At 46.5% G+C, this 13,753-nt stretch overlaps 1 protein-coding gene across 1 annotated transcript in view; it reads right to left on the reverse strand.

Annotated features, from left to right (window-relative positions):
• The window catches only part of celsr3 (cadherin, EGF LAG seven-pass G-type receptor 3), a 61,842-nt gene extending 48,383 nt beyond the window's left edge, over positions 1 to 13,459 (reverse strand). The window contains exon 1 of the mRNA XM_068744235.1: positions 7,981 to 13,459. Within this exon, the coding sequence (XP_068600336.1) occupies positions 7,981 to 13,459 (5,479 nt within the window). The remainder of the gene's footprint in view (positions 1 to 7,980) is intronic.
• Positions 13,460 to 13,753: the final 294 nt, after the last annotated feature.

Consider the following 13,753-nt stretch of genomic DNA (forward strand, 5'->3'; position numbering starts at 1 on the left):
AAGGAAACACATTCAGACCCATTTATTCACAACGCAAGAAAGATTCCTTGTGGAAATTACGAGGAGCTACAGCCGTGTCCTTTTTTTTTTTACTGTAAAATAATGTCTCATTATTTCTGTGCTAGGCTAATCTCATAATCTTGTGACTTCAGCTTAATTTAAAGCATATGGCTATAAGAATAATATTTATCCTTTTAGGCCTGTATTCCTTTCAATCCAAGTTGGAACAATCCTGAGGGGAAGTGAGGACCTGATGTCTTTCAGTCCTAAAACAATAGGTAGTCATACAAGAACACACACACACACACACACACACACACACACACTATATATATATCTGCCTTGGGACTGCTTATTTTTTTGTTGCCTCCTGCAGATTGCGTTTTTCATTCAAAACTGTTTCCTCATGGGCTCCCTTACATCCTTGCAAAAAAACAGGAATACTTGACAGGCTAAAATGATAAATAACAGACCAGCTAAATGATTGACTATTTGTTCAGTTTGTATCTTTAATGTAATTTTATCAGCCTGCCGCAGCAGTTTTGCCCCAGGCAGTCGTTACATTCTGACAGCAAACTGGCACATAGATACACACCCACAGTAGCGTGTCTTCTTTGGGCTTTCCTCCGTGGCTACAGTCCGGCGACCTTGGGCTGCTCATTTCAGCACAAGGTCAGTCAGGTGCGTGATTTGTAATTCAATCCTCTGCGCAGGCTCAATCTTATTTTCTTTCATCACGGTCTGGACCGAGTTTTGGTATCAGCTGTCTTTTTGAAACATGACTGTCAGGGTTTGGTTTTTGGCTCATTTATTTGTGATTATTTTTATGTTCCTTGCATTTCCTGTTAGTCGTTCTGTCCTCTCTCTCTCTCGGCAGTGGGCGTGGCGGTGGACGGATTGGCAGAGCGGAGCAGACAAACCAGTGATCCATTGTCCCAGCATTTCCCTGCCTTCCAAATCCCTGCTCACCTGATCACCCTTTGCCGGATTGTTGCTTGGTCTCTCATGCCTGCCTGTGATGACCATTGCTTTCGCTCTGTGGTTCCAGTCTGTGCTCTGCCTTATTTACATTTGGATGGTCATTATTCTGACGGTGATTTTTGGTTTCTGGTTTTGTACTTCCCGTCTTGCTCGCCTGAATATTTTGTTGGCTGCGAATTTTTGTTATATTCCTGGACGACCAGCCCCCCCTCAGTAATTTTGCTTAGAGTTTTGTGTTTTACTTTATTAAATACTTTTAAAGTTTTTTGCCTCTGCATTTTGGGGTTGTCTTGCCTGCCACTCCCTTTTTGAATCCATTTCAAGTCAGCCCAATCAAATTATTATGCCTTCTTTTTAAATCCTTAAATGAATATAGGTCTGGTGAAACTTAGACTATTTACAAAAGTGGGATTTTTATTACTCTTGTTCGACGTTTGCCAGACAAGCATTGCTGTTAAAACACAAGATTGTCATGAAATATGCATATATGTAGTATAAATCACAATATAGGGAGACTGGGGTGCTTGGCGGAGGTCCACGATGTGTTGTTCATCTTAAATCATCATGATACTACATATCATATCTAGTTTTAGTATGGAAACTCTATCCACAGCTAACTCCAAACACATCAGGTCTATCCCAGCGCAGGAGAAACGGTGTGGAGGAGTGGAATGGCATGAATCCTGTTGAGCGGACAGTAAAGGTGATCTTTACGTCCCAGTAAAAACAGAAGTCATAACTAATGCATCACACTTTCTCCTTGCCTCTCTGCTTTTGCGTGTATGGAGACAATAAAACATTAATACACTCCAAACTTAAAAACCCACAAATGGGGGGGGGGTATTTTAACATCTAACAACAACAGGAAAACAAAGCATTCTGTAAGTAACGGCTCCGAGACACTTCTGCGGGCTTTCACAGCTCCTGTGCGCCAGCATTTATAGACTGAGGGGAGGCTGGCACGTATAAAGCCTCTAAGAATAAACACACTGATATAGAATCTTCAGCAAGGTGCCACGGTTGCATGAACATCGATGCAACATGAGAGTGAGGCCGGGCTCCGATCAGTGCTGCAGCTCTAAGATGCGTTGCGGGTTTGGGGTCCCTCGAGTTTCAGAGGCTTGCGAGTTCGGCGCTATCTCTCTGTGCCAGGTAGCCTGACTAATAGCGCACTCATAGCTTCTTGAATGTCAGAACATCCCAAGCCCGCTTCCTGGAAAGCCAATGGAAATAGTCTGGAAAGTAGAACACAATAGAAATCTACAGCTGCGGCTGAACAGCCCCAGAGCGTTTCTGAAATCTGAACTCCAGGGATGGAGGATGAGACACACTGCAGAGGGCTGGAACTTTCCTTTCAGGACTGCTCTGGAGGTTTGGGATTCCAAAACGCTGCAAGAAAACACTTTTTCTGAGCCCAAACGGAGCTTCATGACTGAATCCATGATTTTATATCTTAATTTTTATACAAACGGTAAAGCGTTTTGCTAACAAGGCATCAGTGAAATTGTATGTGATATAAAATAAGTCTGAGTCACTGAGATATGCTTTATCTGATCTCAAGACATCAGACTGTAAATTGCAATAAATGGAAAAGCTAATTACGCTATCAGTATTTAATTCAATTACGGCATTCAAATATTCCGTCTTCGCATCCCTCCCACTGCTCGCGTGGGAGGAATCGGATATCCTTTAAGTAAGCTTATAGGAATAAATCGAAGTGTGCATCTCACCAAGAAACCTTTAACGTCAATTAAAAATGACTTTTCAATCATGAGGCTTGAATTCTCTGCAGCTCGTTTTGTGACGTCCATTAAAATCCCAACATGTTTCATGGTCTTTCACACACGGCATTGACTCTGCCATGGTTCTGATTTGCAGTCATTCTGTGATCTCTCTTGATAGCCCAAAGTAAGGAGCTGGGATTAAAAGGAAAAAGCCCAAAGGGGAGATATATTACAAGCAGCATGCAAAATCCAAAAACAGTCCAATTGGATTTGGACTGAACAAAAAAAACATGTGCTGCTCCTCTGAAACACACTAAACTCTGTCATGGTGTCTTAGCCCATTAGCCCACGGTCCATGTACCCACAGTCACATGGGTTTCAATCCCATTTCACACATGTGTTGTCTCGTCCCATTTTGAGGCCTTCTGCCGTCTCTGTGTTCGCTCTCCTGGAAAAGTCCCAATAAAAGACTCGAGCAGGTTGTAGTCCCAAAACGCTTGTGGTGTTTGTGTTTTTAGCTGTGTCAGGATCGTTTGCTCCTGAAAAACAGAGCCCTGTTTAAAGATGCATAAACGACTGGCGTCAAGTAAAAGCAGCATGTAGTTACAAATAATCACGTCAATAACTGAATGAATGGGAAACAGCAGAAAAGGCAGGCCCTACATTTATGACTGTAAAATAACACATGCACAAATATAATACTGTGACACACACAACACACAACCCAGGAACCCGGCAGCTGATTTCTGCGCTCTGTTTGTTCTTTAAAGCCCATCTACCCCTGAGGTCCGAACTCTCATTATACTCATGAAAAGTAGACCAGAGTAGGAAAAGAGCGACACACACACAAAGCAGCCCCAGCGACATAATGGTTTAAACCACCCTTTTACAGCAGAGGCACTAATCCTTTACATTGAACCAGATATACTTAACTTGCACGCACACTCGGCACAAAAAAAGCCCCTTAGCTTGTAGGGGCTCTCACTTTCGGCCCCTATCACATTCAGACACACACTTGTGCCTTTTGTGCTCTAAACAAATCCTCAGTGCAACACGCATCCGCGCTGTGACCTCTGCAATGTGCCAACAGCTGTTTGCAGCGATAGCCTCCATCTCGCAACTGCAATTTGTTTGTCCGGTTTATGACTCTTGAATGTGGAAACATTGTTAAACAAAGGATTACATCACCATATCAGCCGGTGAGAATCCACTGAAAGATACTGAGGGATCAAAGAAATATGCTCTCCAAATCTCCAAATAGAGGCCGTTAGCATTTCTCCACCACACAAAGTATTCAGTTTCTGGTCAAATGCACCAACATTTATTATCTAACAGCTGGATCTGGTCTGGTTGGCAGGCTTCAACTGACTAATCAGATATTGCAGTTTAAATGCAGCACAGATGCTGGATCTCAGTCGTCCTACAATTCCTACAGGGATCTTGTTGGTTTATTGTAACCATGTCAGCGGTTCAATTCTAGAATGAATTAAAACTTTGACTCTGCTGATGACTCATTTGGTCAGAGCCAGCGGCAAAAAATCATTAGCTTGTTATATATATATTTCAGCATCAGTCTGAAAATTAAAAATAAATACAACGGTCCAGTGCACCACCTTCAAATGTTAATGGAATACATTTTAGTTAAAAAGAATAAATAAGTAAGAGGATTCTGGTCATATTAAACACCAACACACTTGAGATGAACGTAAATATAGCAGACGAATCATTAAAGTGTGTTTTCATTGTCGTAAAGGGGTTAAATAGCCAAAATTGGAGAGAATTTGATTGGAAAACAAAAATATATGATTTTTCCAGACTCCGTCAAAGATTCATACATTTAAATGTTCGACCACAGATAAATGTTGGAGGAAGTGTGGCATGGTCGGTGGTCATACACATATTTTTTGGGACTGCCCTAAAATTAAAATATTTTGGGAAAACATAAAGAAGATGATTGAAGCCATTTTCAGAATAGATCTATCCTTGTGTTTGTTCTTGACATTTATCCCAGTGATACATTTACTGCTGATCAATGCTACATTTTTTTGATGGTGGCAAGGAAAACAATCACACTAAATTGGCTTAAGCCCCGCCCAGCCACTGTAGCCCAATGGACACAAAAATTAAAATATGTTTATTTGATGGAATGCCTGACTGCTACAATTTAAAATGGAAATTTTCTCCAGAAGATGGTCACATGTGTCAAAAAAAATGTATTTGATGTCTATGTATAATTATTTCTTTACTGTGCTTATAACTCTTCCTTGTGTGTAACCAGTCATTTTGAATGTGTGTCAATCTTTGTATTTTGTTTGTTGTAATGTGAATTGTCTGTTTTTTGTGTTATAAAACAATAAAGTTAAAAAAAAAAGAAAAGGAATAACTCACATAACATTCTGTTAAACACACTAAATTAAGATAATATCTAAACAATCCTAGATTATTTTGTTTGTTTTTTTGGCTCTACCCCAAAAGAAGGAAGGTGAGAAGGAAAGGTCCAGAAAGCTCATTAGCACGTCAGAAAAGCGCTTTTGCGTATCAGTTCCAAATCTCCCAGCTGGAAATGGGAATTTTCTTTACTCTACATTCCTTGAATTCTCCTGTCAAAATATTTACCCCTGGCAGCCTACGGTGTTGAATTCTGACTGCCGTGGCATTCCTCTGTGCAAATGTTCCCTTATCTATCACACGTCAGTTAAAGCCCATGGATATCCCCAATAAAGGGACAAACAGGACTGAGTTTCTATACAGGGAACAGGGAAGGTTGTGCCCAGCTGCATGAAAGTAATGTAAGTTAACAGTAGAAGTAATTTAGAATAATAATGAGTACATCCTGGCTGAATGACAGCTGAGGAACAGATGAGGAACAGGGATCTCCCTGAATCCCCACTGTAAGTCTCAGAGATAAAAACACTGAGAAGACTTTGCACAAAATGACAGAAGCCATTTACTTAAACTGGGTTTGATAGCCCAATTCTCTTTCAGCATAGCTTGTCGAGCTCTCAACATTGTGATGGTAACCCCGCCCCCCACTTTATCAACCACCTAATATCGCCAGCCTCCATTGAGCTAAAACCCTCTACAGGAGATCAGATCAGCGTTATAATACTGGATCCATATACTGGATCCTTATTTAAATATTTGCTGTTACGATACAGGTACATTTTATATTAAGCTTAAACCACGAGCTATGTTCAAAGATGTTGTTCCTGCACCAGTGAATGGTTGCAGACTCCATATCTTGTAGAGAAACCGTTGAGATGCACTCCTCTGAGGAGAGGAAACTGTTTCCAACCCACAACCTACTCAACCTGAGCATTTAGACAAATTGATGATCTTGCTGCTGCTAATGTTAATTTGAAGTAAAGAATATATATATTTCCAAAGAAAAAACAAACAAGCACTACTCGGGTAATCATATCATTAAGACAAGTTCTCACTATGTTTGAACTGGAATAGCAGGAAAAGCTCAAATGTGTGAAAGCATTTTCTTTTCCTTCCTGCTGAACAATGAGGATCTCAATGTGCTCAAACTGGTGATAAGGCAAACATGGATGCAGTATTTAATCTCTATACACCATAAATACAAGAAGTTAATTATCCTCATGGTCAATAGTATGGAGCCAACTTCAAAATGCAGAATGGGAGCGATAGACAAGAAAAAGAGTAAAGGAGATGGAGGGAAATGAGAATGAATGAGAAGAAAGTGTGAATGATTAGGGAAATAGGAAACTCAGGCGTGCAGAAAAAGATGGTGGTGTCGCCCCAGCACTTTCTGCCTGCACAGATATTATTAATCGAAAAGACATCAATGCAACCTCAAATACAATGCATACATCACCAGAGAGCATGCACACACACACACACACACAAACAGTACACTCTGTGCAAACATAATTCACACACATACACAAGAGAAGTGCTGCAGTCTTCTTCTTCTTTTTTTTTTTAAGGAAACTGTGTTTAAACATGCAGTCAGAACAGACACAAGTGCTTGAGTACACACAGAGATACACGCAAGGAGCGGGAATAATGAATGAAAGCATTTTAAAGGAGAAGGAGCAGCAGAGATGGAAAGAATATACAATGGAAGAGAAACAGCCTGTGAGATGTATAAGAGGATTACATGAGGGGAAGGGTTGAAGGAAAGAAGAGTATGGAAATTATAAATAAGACTGAGGAAATGCATAGAAGGAAAAGAAATAGAGAGAAAGGGAATAGCCAGAAAAGAAAGAAAAAGAAAGATGATGACAAACAAGACAGAGAAATAAAGGAGAGGAAGAGAAAGAGTTGGGAAGAGGAGAGGCGAGTCATCAGAAAAGACGGCGAGCACAATGAAAGCAACAGTCTTTCTACGAGTCTGACTGTCTGATTGTTGCTTCATTATAATCTCATAACTGTCGTATCCTGGAGCGATGGCAGAGAGAGTAAAAGAAAGAAGAGAGAGAGCAGTAGACAGAGACAGAGAGACAGAGACAGAAAGTATGAAGTGAAAAAGACAGAAGAGATCAAAGGAAGTGTTGACAGTGAGACCAAAAGACATGAACACCGGAAATAAATAAATGTTTAACAGGGAGGCACGCTCTCTCATTGCTTTTCTACTCATACTTATTATTTTTTATATTTTCATAACAATGAATGAAAAGAAAGAGGAATTTTTGTGATATATTTCTTTTTTTTAATCACTATGGCAGCTTGAATTGCTCAGATCACCTGTCAGTCCAAACAGCGTGGGTGGCAGTGTGATGTCAGCCATTGCTCATAATAACACGCATGTTTTTCCACCAATATAACAACGTTGCACCAGCAGCTAGAGACAGCGCATCTACATAGAGGCCTAAATCTCCATATTATATATTAAACAAATGTAATCATTGAATAATAGCTTTTCATCTCAACCTCTTCTCATTCGCATCTCTCCCACACTTTGAAACCATGCTAAACCAATCAGCATCAAGCTCCAAATTGCTCACATCAGATACTTTCTGATTTAACACGAGCTCCATCACTGTCTATATTTTTTCACACAATCCAAACCAAGAGCCATGCAGCAGATGTATAAGACACAGAAAGCACATTTAACTGTCCCACCGGGACGGAAAGAGTCCGAACTGTTCAACTAATGTCCAAACTTAAAGCAAACACTCATTCTCTCTCTAACCTACGGAGTCACCGGTTTCACGGTATGTGATGCAGTGAATTAAGCTACAGGGGGATCTAACGTGACTCTCAGACACGTCACATCCTTTCCACCCATTTCCTGAAGGTCTCTTACCTGTGACTGTGATCAGCATGGGAGCGACCAATGGCCTGTTGTTATCCAGTTTTCGGCTCAGCCGGATCTCACCACTGGTGTGATTCAGGAGCAGCAGGTGGAGCTCATTCCCTCTGTCGATGGTGTAATACAGCCTGTCTGACACATCCGGGTCATGTGCTGGTACTCTCCCGATTACCCCGCTGGGGAAACTGTTGGAGCGATTGGACACAAAGTTGTTGAAAATGATTTGGAAGTCCTTCAGAGTGGGCCGGTTGTCATTCTGGTCCACCAGTCGGATCCGGACAGTGGCCCGACTGACTAGTGGTGCTGAGGTGGCCTGAACTACTATCACATACTCATTAAGGGCTTCATAGTCAAGATCAATGAGTGACGTGAGCTCTCCTGAAAAGATGTCCATCTGGAAGATCTCTGGGATGTTCCCCTCCACAATTTGGTACATGATCTGAGCGTTGGCACCTTCGTCTGGGTCGGTGGCTGTGATCTGGGCTACAACAGAACCCACAGCACTGTTTTCTTTAACCAGAACCTCAAAGTCATCTGCAGGGAAGACAGGTGCATTGTCATTCACATCTAGGACGGTCACCTGTATGTGGACAGGGGTTCGCTGCGGGGGCACGCCACGATCTACAGCGTAGGCCGTGAGCTCGTAGAATGGTACACTCTCACGGTCCAAACGGCGAACTGTTCGGACAATGCCAGACGTAGGCTCTATGGTAAAGTCCCCATCCCCGTCCTCGCCGTTTTGGAAGGTGTATTGGACACGCCCATTAGCATGTGCGTCACGGTCGGTGGCAGAGATTTGTAGGACACTGGTGAAGGGAGGGGCATCTTCGCTTACTGCTCCCTGATATCTGGGGCTGAGGAACTGAGGTGCGTTGTCATTCACATCATTCACATTTACCTCCACGTACGTAGTGTCTGCTTTCTGTGGTATGCCATTGTCTTTTGCAGTTATGGCCAAAGTGTAAGTCATCTGGTCCTCATAGTCGAGCTCTGCCTGCAGTGTTATAGCCCCTGTGGAGGAATCGATACGGAACTGTGGGATATTGTCCTCAAGGAAATATGTAATTCGAGCATTTTCCCCCACATCGTCATCTGTGGCACCGATCACAACTACGGTGCTTCCAGGTGGTCGGTCCTCATTCACGCTAACAGAGTAGTGGGCACTCTGGAACACGGGCCGATGCGTGTTGGCATCAGTGATGTTTATGTGCACTTGGCAGGTGTCGTGGAGTGTGCGATCCGAGGCAGTGACTGTTAGAACATAACGTCGCTCTTGCTTGTAGTCCAATGGGAGGGCTAACGAGAGAAGTCCAGCCCCTCCTGATGTGCTGATGGCAAAGCGGTTTCTGGTGTTTCCTCCTGTTATCTGATAGGTCACAGCACTGTTGACATCGCGGTCCACGGCTGTTACAATCACTACACTTGTACCGACTGACGCGTCCTCATTCAGGCGAGCATAGTACTCCTTTTGCAAGAACTCAGGATGGTTGTCATTTACGTCCATCACTGTAATTGTAACACTTGCTGTTGCAGAGAGAGGTGGCATGCCATAATCCCTGGCCTCCACTCCGAAGAAATAGTGCTCCACAGATTCTCGATCAAGAATGGACCTGACGGTGACCCATCCTGTAGCAGGGTTGATAATGAATGGCGTGTCGGAGCCGGTGCCGGTTAATCTGTACTCCAGGCGGGCATTATCGCTGGAATCTGTATCGATGGCCTGAATGTGGAGGATAGAGCTACCAACGGGGGCACTCTCAAGCACAGAGGCCTGAAATGGCGTGGAGACAAAGATCGGTGGGTTGTCATTGACATCCGTCACCTGTACACTGACAATGCCGGTGTTGTTGGAGAGAGGGGGCCGGCCATTGTCCTGTGCACGAACACGGAGCGTGTACTCCCGTTCGGATTCATAGTCTAACGATGCCACAACCTGGATCTCACCGGTGACGCTGTCAATAGAGAACTGTCCACGGCTGTTGCCACTGATGATATTATAGTGAACTGCGGCGTTGCTGTCCTTGTCCTGGTCTGTGGCGCTCACTCGGAGGATGTCAGAATGAGGCCTTAAATCCTCTTTCACCGCTACCACGTAGCGCTTTTCACTAAACTGCGGCACATTGTCATTTTCATCCAGGACGGTGATAAAAACTTGAACAGTGGCCGACCTTGGCGCCGGTTCCTTCCCCTGGTCACTGGCCTCCACTTGGAGAGTGTAGTGCTCGTTTGTTTCTCGGTCTACCACGCCACGAGTGGTAATGAGACCAGAGCGTGGGTCAATCTCGAAGGCCGCTCGAGCCAATAGAGCAGTGTCGCCAACAAACCGGTAACGGATATTGGCATTGGATGGGGAATCTAAGTCTGTGGCTCTTAGCTGTAAAATAGGGTAACCCTCCTCCACATTTTCTCTGATTGTCTCCCTGTACTCTGTCTGCTCAAACACAGGAGAATGGTCATTTCGATCTGAAATTGTAATGGCCACCATTGTGGTGCCGGAAAGGCGAGAAGACCCATGATCTGCTGCTGTAACCCGGAAATAATGCAAATCCATGTGCTCTCTGTCTAGAATCTGAGTGGTAGTGATGAGCCCCGTGTCTGGGTGGATGTGGAAGTAGTCAGATGATCGACTGTTCATCAGTGGGGCTATCGAGTAGCTCACCCTGCCTGCATCCCCTGCATCTGGGTCTGAAGCAGACATAACAATGACTGACGTCCCGGGGGGTTGGTTCTCCGCTACTTGCACTTGGTAGTTATACTGGGAGAAATGGGGGTGTCTGTTGGCTGCGCGTCGAAACCGAGGCCACGGCATCAAAATCTTCCTTCCCCTTCCTCTCTGTGAAGTTTCATCATCTACTATTATCAATCGTTGCAGACTCCTCTCACCCCTCGTAGCATGCCTGCCCCCCGCCTCGCTCTCACTGCCCTCTCCTGCCTCTTGGCTTCCATCCACCTGGCTCTCTTTCTTCTCTCTGCTTTCCGGCTGTGTAATGGTGGTGTTTCTGCCCTTATCCTGACCCCTCCTTGCTTCGCTCCCCTCCGCCTGGCTCGCCTTTGTTATTCCCTTTTCCCTCTCCCTCTCCCCCTTCTCTCCCTCCTCTCCCCCTGATCCCACCAGCCTCGCCTCTCTCCCGTCCACGCCCACCTGTAATTTCCCTCCCCCAACAGAGGCAGACCCCTCCGAGCCCCCTCCCTCGATTTCTGCTCCGGCCCCCATCTGCCGCGCATCTAAAAACCTGACACCTGCAGGCTCTAACGCTGCCTTCTCGCCAGATTTTAATTGCGCGTGTTCATCGTCCTTTCTCTCCGTGACTGAACAATCCACGGAAATGCCGTCAGCGCACCCTGCGCGAAGCATCTCCCCCGGGCCTTGTTGCCGAGCCGGCCCACGCCACGCAGATGTTTCTGATTCAGATTCACTATGTCCCTTTTCCTCATTTCTCCCCTTCTCTTCGTTGTTGTTATTACTGTTTGTGTTGAACGCGCGGCCAGACGGAACGGGAGCTCTCCGTCGTGCTGAAATCACATCGTTCCGAGAACGCAGCGGAAACCGTCGCGCACGATCATCCTGCCATGTGGTCAGGTTCATTTCCGTGGTTGCCGAGACAACCACGGAAGATTTTAGCGGAAACTTAGCAGACGAAATAAAGCCCGAATCACCGCCAGACTCGGTCTCCAAAGTTGCGAGCATCACTTGATCAGATAAAGGAAGCGGTTTGGACAGTTTTCCGCTTCTTGAATAATTGCCTGTTTGTGTTTTAGGGGGCACAAGGAGCGCCGGGTCCGGATTTTTTAATGGGATTTCGGGAATTTCTCTTTTTCCGGATAGAAAACGTTGGCCGGTCGTTTTTGTGACGCTGCTGTTACATTGAATGGGGAGATTTCTCTGAGTTATGCTCCCCCCCGGGACCGTAAACGCTGCTAAATATCCCTCCCCCACTTTCCCGCTGCCTACACAGCGAAGGCAACCACCGGGAACGTCCGCGCCTTCTCTGTGGGCTGCGCCGCTCTGCGCGGCTGCTGACTCCCCCCGCTGAAGCTCATTATCAGCCCTGCAACGAAGCTTCGGCAAAAGTAGAGCCAAATCATTATCCGGATAATTAGACGATTTATTGTGTTGGTTGTTCATCCCCCCTTTTCTAAAATGCCCCTCCTCTCTCCTCTCAGCTTCCACCCCTCCCTTATTTGTAATTGTAGTGTGGCAATAATGTCTCATGCTTTTGGCGTCGTGGACAGGCGGTCCAGGACGATGGGGGCGCGCCTCGGTTGCGGGGTTGATTGCTGCCTGTCCACTACATCTACCCGCCTCCTTTCCTTCCGCGTCATATCCCCCACTGCTCTCCCTTCTTCCAACGCAGTCAGTCAAACAGCTCTCATCACCCCCCACCCTGATGCTGCAGGAATCGATAACATTGTGCCGGCCCAAATGAGAACAATTACCAGCCCTGCTGTCCGCGCCGGCAGAGCCCCCACCAGCAACCAGCGCCTGGCTGCTGCTCCTGTAAACTGGATGATGCGGAGTAGTTTCTGTGTAACCAGTCTGGGAACAAGTAGAAAAGTGACAAATGAGTTTTGAACCCTGGATCCAGTCTGAATCGTGGGTGAAACATGGATGAAATCTGAGGGTGTAGTTTGGAGAATTGTATCCAGAAAGGAAATTAATCCAGCGAGAGCAGCCGGTTGGCAAAGGGCTGTTGATGAGGGAGGGGGCATGCTTGTTGAGGCTTGGCGAGGGGAGACGCCTCACCTCATAAGCCCTCTCACAGGTCTCCCCCCCGGATCTCCTTGCACTTCCGGGTGCCCACCACAGGCCAGAGGCATGCACGAAGGTTCTGGCGGCGCCGCGTTTGGAGAGGTGTGGCCTCGACGCCGGCCACTGTTGCACGCGCGCTCTAGTCCTTTGTACTGCCCGCTTTTTGTCGTTTTGAACTGACAATGAGGTAAAAGTAAGTGATGCAGGAAAAGAAACAACGCCCTTCCTCCTCATCCTCCCTGCATCCTCGCCCTCACCGACGCCATCGGAGCTCGACCCGCTCCTGATGCCTTGGAGGAGGAGAGGAGGAGGAGGAGGAGGCGGTGGAGGTGCTGGCGGGGGGGTTCCACCCCTCCATAACGTGGAGACTCCTTTCACTCTTTCCTTGCCTGCCCCTCTCGCCCCATCGTGGTAATATCCTCCCGGCGTCCCACCAGCGCGCTGCGCTCCGGAGCATCCCTGAGGCTGAATCAGCTCGACGGTCCACCTGCTTGGACGCAGATCCCAGCTGCCGCTTGGAGACTCTCCCGTCTCCCCCGACTGCCGCTGCTGTTGCTGCCGGTTCACTTTACCGGCGTCTCGGCCCAGAGTCCACCGGTTAGAAGCCCCTCCTGTATTCGGCGTCCCCGGGGTGAGGGCAAACAAAGGGCCAAGGAGAAGCAGGTGGAGTGCCAGAGACGAGAGCTGCAGGAGCGGGGTGAAGCCCGGTAGCAGTGCAGCCATTTAGTCTCTCCCTTTCTCTGTCTCTCCCCTCCTTTCTCCCTCTTCCACCTCTGCCTATCCTCTCCTCCTCTGTCGAGCGCGCCTTCCCTCTCCTCGTCTTCGCTATGTGGCCAGTTCCAGGATTGCCGGCACCGCCCGACACCTTTCGCCTGGCTCCCCCGTCTCTCCGTCCGCCTGGAGAGTTGGCATCTACCCGCTGTGGACCGATGCGCTGGAGGTCTGAGCGTTAGAAGCGGCGCGGCAGCATCTCTCCTCCCGTTCATTCACATCCAACATGGCTCACACACTCACACG

This window comes from Brachionichthys hirsutus, chromosome 2, assembly GCF_040956055.1.
Source record: "Brachionichthys hirsutus isolate HB-005 chromosome 2, CSIRO-AGI_Bhir_v1, whole genome shotgun sequence".
Taxonomy (NCBI): domain Eukaryota; kingdom Metazoa; phylum Chordata; class Actinopteri; order Lophiiformes; family Brachionichthyidae; genus Brachionichthys; species Brachionichthys hirsutus.